The following is a 7,500-nucleotide window of genomic DNA, read 5'->3' as shown; positions in this document are numbered from 1 at the left end:
TGGACAATTTTATTGCGAAACTGATAATGATGATAATAATACTCGGATTAAGTAGTGCACGAAATTCGTGCACTAATGGACGAACGGTGAATATAGTCAATCATTTTGGTCTTTTCAATTTTCAAAAAGGATGGAAAATAATGATTTTAGCGGTTATATTTTCAATGAACAATCATCAAAATAGCCCTGTGGACAAGAAGAGTGGGCGATTAGTTTATGCAAGGATAATTCTCATATGGAATTGCTCGCAGAGGGAGTCAAGCCATAGGCCTATGTCTTTTACTCACCTTGCTGGAATTAACTTTACCTACTTTTAGAAATACGACCATGCACTCAATAAATGAATGGATGGTATTTTATTTAATGTGTAGGACACTAGGTCAACATGACTTTATGAAGTCAAAAACGCCTGAAAAGCCATTGAAACTAACACTGTTGGATATTGCACAAAATGTAAACATGAACATGTGCTATTCTAAAAATATCCCGGCCTGGTATGCTGTACATTAAATGAAATACCGTTCATTCATTAAGTTTCCATTCTTTTTGAAAATTGAAAACACCAAAATAAATAATAAGCCCTATGTGCTATTTTCCCAAAACAAAGGCGCAACTTCTGTGACGTCATCAAAATCTGACGTCATAACCTCCTCGAGTTGCTACTGATCTAGCCTTTCCCTAAAATATATGATTGATATTACGTGTGGGTATATTTCAGATGTCAAATAAGATGTAAATATTATCTTACGTTTTAACAATTCGCGTACTAATGATGAAGAAATAAAGGCAGATGTATATACCCCATATATATATATATATATATATATATATATATATATATATATATATATATATGTGTGTGTGTGTGTGTGTGTGTGTGTGTGTGTGTGTGTGTGTGTGTGTCTATCCATCTATATATATACATCCAATCACACGCACACACACACACACACACACACACACACACACACACACACACACACACACATATATATATATATATATATATATATATATATATATATATGTATATATGTATATATATATGTATATATATGTGTATATATGCATGTATGTTTATATATATATATGTATATATATACATATGTATGTAAATGTACTGTGTGTACACACACACACACACACACACACATATATATATGTGTGTGTGTGTGTGTGTGGTAGGAATTCAGGTAGGTAAGTAGACAGCTAGATATATATATATGCATTTATTTCTGAGTATATGCATTTGCCAACCTTAGCCACGATGATCATGACTATTGACAACGTCTGTCAGGAAACGTGACTATTTTAAAAGAAAACTATAAGATTGTATCCACACTTCAGTGAAAACTCCACGAAGGCTCGTGTTGCACGGAGAATCATGTCTAGCTGACTACCTGCAGCCACTGTTAAATATACCAATCTTACCATGTGCTGAAGATCGATACAAATAAATCTAAAGTAATTCTCCTTAAACTGTTTATAGTGGCCAGTTAATATATCAGCTGTGCATTAGAGGTGGACTGCAGTACTGCAAATCAACACAAGTCACCTGACAAATATGGTGTGAATTGCTGTTAAGTTTAGGTTTCCAACTGGGAAGTTAATTGGAGACATACACTAAAGTTTCGATTTTTCACATTTCATTTACTTATTTATTTATTTTACTTATATGCTTTGCTTGATCGAGTGACCGTTAATACCAAAAATAATCTTTTATACTGTTGTGTATTAAAATAATTCTTATGTCAATGAATAGTAGTATAAGCATCATAAAGTCATATCCTTGATGCCTTATAATGAAACTGAATTGTATTTGATTAGTTAAAGTAATAAATTATGTATTAGAAATACCTGAAAAAAAACTCCCTGTACCTTTTCCTTTCAGCCAGTATGGCAGACCTTGGAGGTTTCTTTGGCTCAGTCCTCAATATGGCGCTGCTGATGAGGCTGGGACACCGCGTGCTCCTGCTTCTCTCCCTTCCTATCAGCGCTTGTGCTTGGCTCGGTGCTGCCTTTGCACACACTCCGGCGATGCTGCAGACCATGCGATTCATCGTGGGATTAACCGGAAGCTTCACGTTACCTGCGGGGAATATGTATATTCTAGAAGTTTCTCACAAGAAGCTTCGGGGTCTTCTGTTTGGCTTAGTGACAACCAGTCGACAGGCGGGCAATCTACTCATCTATGCTATAGGGAGTCTAGGGTTGGGATGGCGCACCACAACCCTCATCTGTGCCGGGGTGGCCATCCTGCCCGTCCCTGGCCTTCTGTTCCTGCCCAATTCACCACGGTGGTTGATTACCCAGGGACTTCTCAGTGAAGCTCAGAAGTCCCTTACGTTTTACAGAGGCGCTCTTTATGACTCGGAGCCCGAAATGAATGCCATAATGGACCAAATCGGAGAAAATGGTCCTGAAAAGAATAGTATAATGGCTCAATTAAGGATGATGGCCGATCCATCCACTTTGAAAACCCTCCTGTTACTCCTCTTTATATCTCTGCTTTACAATTTCACTGGTTATAACGTGCTGATAGCTTACATTGTACCAATCTTACAATCAGCTAGTATTCCTATGGACGCTTACGTGAGTGCCATGCTGATTGGCGCTGTGAGGGTAGCAGGCACTGTGGTCCATCTCGCTGTAGTGGATCGAATGGGTCGTAAGCCTTTGCTAGTGTTGTCATACGTTTCGTGTGCTTTTTGTATAGCTTGTCTGGGAGGCTATTTCTTTGTTCAAAATACGTCTGGATACGTAAATTCCTTCAACTGGGTCCCTCTGACCTCCCTCGTTATTTTCGTCTTCTTCACCGGCGTGGGTCAGCCCGTAATTTTCATCCTACAAGGAGAACTGCTTCCTACATCCTTGCGCGCAACAGGAGTGTCCTTAATCCTGTGTCTCGTCTTCCTCGGGTCTTTCACAGCCATTAGGACGTATTCCTTGGCCCTGGCTTTTATGGGGGAGCATGGGACGTTCTGGTTGTATGGTGGTGTTTGTCTCGCTATTGCTGTTGTCAGTGTTCTTGGTTTGCCAGAGACTCGAGGTCGCTCCCTGGAGGAAATCACGGAGAGAAAGTAGGAAAACGGAGCAAGACTAGTCAGTACTTTTTTTTTTATTGTTTTCTGTTTAATTAGGCAATTATTGTACCGTTTATTACTGGATGATGTATAGAAGCCCTTGTAGGTCTTGCATTTTTCTATTCTCGCCTCATACCCTATGATGAGTCCATATTCACCAAAGCTATCCACAAATTCTATTTCATCCTCTCATGTTTAATCATCGCACCATATGTGTCTGTGCGAGTGCGCGTATGTGTGTGATAGTTGTATGTGTGTGAATAGGCGAGATGGGAGTAGGGTGGGGTTGGTCCCTTTGCTTGTCTTGTTCCTTGTCATTATAAAAATCTTATAAATACTCTTCAAAAAACAAAAGGCATTGTCACGTGACGTGGTCAACTGCATATCTGAGATAGTTTTTTTCAGGGTGAGCAATTGCTTTCAAATATATTTTAGAGAGATCAACGAATATTATATTTCCTCTTGTGAATTTCTAAAGATGCTGCCTTCAAATATATTTTAGAGATATCAACAAATATTATATTTCCTCTTATGAATTTCTAAAGATGCTATTCCTAGTACACTCAAGAAGTACAACACTTCTCAAAGTCCACAAAAACGGCATTCACGAAAATAGACCTTAGATATCCAGGCAAATGAATCATTCCCCCTATTATCATTTACTATTCTATGTTTATGTAGTTGTAATTTCTCAGTCTGTTATTCTTTGAGCTCTGGCTGTATTTCTGGAAATGATAATACTGGTATGATATTAGTTCTCCTGTAGGCCATTTAGAAGGCATTTGTAGAAAAATAATTCTGTCCCTCTTTTAGAAAGGCCTCGATAATCTAAGTATGGTTGGTGCTTGTTCGCTTATGCATTGGAATCTTCTGTTATTTATCATGTCTGCGATCTTATGTATCGTCTAAGCAGCAAACTTACAATAAAAAAAATTCAGTCATTCACTTCCATTCTGTAAAGCAAATCACCAAAGCAAGATTGTTGTTAAATATGATTAGTAACGCGAAAGTCAACCTTGAAGAATTATATGTTTACGAGACGGCAGTTCAAAATAAACCTTCGTGCAGTAGCATTTACCATGTCATTGGGTTTTCGTTTTATTTTTTATTTTTTTTTGGTCTTACTTTCATCTTGTTAATGGACAATCTTTACCCGGACTTCAAAGCACTTGCGTTGCGTGTCCATTAAGGCTTTTGGAGTACTATGTTCGGTTTGCTGGTTATAATGAGGAAGTATGCAAAGGTAAATATTTTCAGATGTTTAATGGGCACTAAATTTTGTTCGGTCTAGTTTCTTAGTAATGCGAAAGTTCCTTATTTCCATAATTATTGTTATTATAATTAATATCATTATTATCATTGTTGTTATTATTAGTAGTACTGGTATAGATATTTTCAATATTATTATTAGTAGTATTAATATTAGTGGCAGTAGTAGTAGTTGCAGTACTATTATTATTATTTACTTTTTGGTATAAACTTGTTAGGATTTGGTATTTTTATGATGAACGTTCATTTATCGATTCTCATTTGTATCGTTAAGTTGACTGTTTCTCACACATTTGGCAACTGTTGTAGAACCATCCAATTTAAGCATGTGTGATTAGTTCTTATCTTGGTTGAAATTGTTTTGATACTTTGCTGATGAATAAAAAAGGTTATAATAATGAAATAAAACGAATTTACGTGAATGAATTTGTTGGAACGTTCTGGTTTGGATATTAAAGTATATAAAGGTTTGGTCTCAAAACGGATCCCTGTGTATGTGTAGGCCTATGTCATCCATTCCAGGTATGTGGATATATGTGGTTCATGTCATGAAGAGTAGATTTAGGGACTTCTACGCATATGCCAATTCAATCGAACTGGCATGAGGCAATTGTCATGAAAGTGAACGGTTTTGACATCTTACTTTCACTGCAAAGGGTGTCAAGGCCAAGAAATCTGTGATGTCTGCAAGTCTCCCTCAGTGTCTGCAAACCTCGTCAGGAATGTTATTGTGAAGGATCATGAATGTAAAGGGAATCCACTGCTACCGAAAAAAAATATTGTAGATAAAATATTGTATTATTTCCATATTTCGCATATTTTTTTTCTTTTCTATGTTAGAATTATTACTCTTTTTTATTTTTCGCTTTCTTTCATTGTATTTTTTGTATCAATTGCCACCTATACAATTACTGTAATAATTTATAAAAGATGTGGGAGGGAAAGAAATCAGCTGTTTACTCTCTCTTCTGGAGATTGACAATAAATTTTGTCCTTCCGAACTATATGTATATCTAATATATGTATATATATATATATATATATATATATATATATATATATATATATATATATATATATTTTTTTTTTTTTTTTTTTTTTTTTTTTTTTTTTTTTTTTTTCTTTTTTTCTTTTCTTTTTTTTTCTTTACTGGCATCACTCAAGTTGGACGATTTATATTCATTTTACCTTTATTGTCAAGGTACAATTAACAGGTTGATGATGAGTAATACGTTCATAAACTGGTGAAATTAATTATTTGGAGACTGACAAATTGGCGATGAAAACTATTTTAAATAGAATAATCAAATTCTTATTTGCATCTTCGCCTTGACAAAAAAAAAAAAAAAAAAAAAAATTGGTTTGGATGGGGTGCTGTTTTATATATTTCCTAATTTATAAAATAAAGGCATTTCCTTTTTCGACTCTTTGCTGATTATTTAATGCATCGATTCGAAAACCTAAATAACGAATAATGTCAAAGAAATAACGGCTAAAAATCTCTTTAACGTGTATGCTGCCTCTTGATAATGCTAAGAAATAATCAAGTTCGACCATTCATTCTTCATAAATATGATGGACACACACATATAGATATATAAATGTATATATATTACATATATATACACATACATATATATGTAAAGATAGATAGATGGATACATACATACATATATATACACATACATGCATACAAACACACACACACACGTATCTACATATATACGTTATATATATATATATATATATATATATATATATATATATATATATATATATATATAGTGCTAGGGCTAATGAGTGTGTGTGTGTGTATGTGTGTGTGTGTGTGTGTGTGTGTGTGTGTGTGTGTGTGTGTGTGTGTGTGTGTGTCTGTGTGTGTGTGTGTGTGTGTGTGTGTGTGTGTGTGCATGTGCGTGTGTGTGTGTAAGTATATATATATATATATATATATATATATATATATATATATATATATATATATATGTGTGTGTGTGTGTGTGTGTGTGTGTGTGTGTGTGTGTGTGTGTGTATAATATATATATATATATATATATATATATATATTGTATATATATATATATATATATATATATATATATATATATACATATATATATATATATATATATATATATATATATATATATATATATATATATATGCTGTATATAAACAAGAATAGGTAAATGGATAAACAAGTACGAAATGAAACAAATATTCAACTAAATGAAGAACAAGACAAATAAGAAAACAGGTTCAAGACATGTGCAAGTTATTCCAGATACGCACAGTGAGTTAATCATGGAATCAATGCTCACATGAACTAAAAAGGGAAAGAAAGAAAGAATGAAAGAAAAAAAAGAAGAAAAACGAAGACAAGCAGAAACATGATGATTAGGGGAAAAGCGAAGTGCGGTAGTAATCACAAGTTTCACTCGATAATGGTTTTTACATTAAAGTGACATGTTTATGCTTTCTCTTCGCTTCTCGGATGTGTGTTTTGTTTTACTAAATTTGTTGTGGATCGATGGAGAAAAAAAAGACTAGGAGAAATGATAAAATCAGAAAATATTATTAAAATCCACAAAAAATGGAGAAAGATTTTTTAAAAAATAAAAGAAACACATGATAATAAAAATTAAAAGAAAAGGAATAATCAAGAAAGAACAATAACTACACACACGCACACATACAGCTAAGACTGTGCGGAACTATGTACACCGACACAGTCACGTCCCAACATCATATTACTGAATATTGCTGTTGAAGCTACAATCTTAATAGCGAATATAAGGGAAATTTTAATATCAAAAAGTATTTTTCTAACAAACATATATTTTTGAATCATAACAAAATCAAACAATACCAGTCATAATGATCTTAAACATAAAAGACTATATATATATATCGGAAAGCAGTGGCAACTATTAGTATTATAATTAAGAATTTTGTGATTTTGTACACCGTTCCTTAGTATTCTAATTAATGTATGAGATCCATATTATTTTCCCATAGCGATGTTTGTGGATTCCATTATGAAAACGCTATGAACAAGAAATAAAAACAACAAAAGTATCCATTTTCTTTCACTTAGGTCTCTGGGAACTTAACCTACCAGACCACCCTGTAGGATATTCTCCTGACA

The 7,500-nt window shown here is 33.9% G+C and overlaps 1 protein-coding gene across 1 annotated transcript in view; it reads left to right on the top strand.

Moving 5' to 3' along the window:
- Window positions 1–5,170, top strand: part of LOC113824629 (facilitated trehalose transporter Tret1-2 homolog) — a 6,883-nt gene extending 1,713 nt beyond the window's left edge. The window contains exon 3 of the mRNA XM_070114078.1: window positions 1,892–5,170. Coding sequence (XP_069970179.1) covers window positions 1,892–3,084 — 1,193 coding nt within the window. The 3' untranslated portion in view covers window positions 3,085–5,170. The remainder of the gene's footprint in view (window positions 1–1,891) is intronic.
- The last annotated feature ends 2,330 nt before the right edge of the window (window positions 5,171–7,500 follow it).

The sequence above is a fragment of the Penaeus vannamei genome, chromosome 35 (assembly GCF_042767895.1).
Source record: "Penaeus vannamei isolate JL-2024 chromosome 35, ASM4276789v1, whole genome shotgun sequence".
Lineage (NCBI taxonomy): Eukaryota > Metazoa > Arthropoda > Malacostraca > Decapoda > Penaeidae > Penaeus > Penaeus vannamei.
The sequence above is the reverse complement of the archived record's forward strand: the minus strand, read 5'-3'. Positions and strand labels throughout refer to the sequence as shown.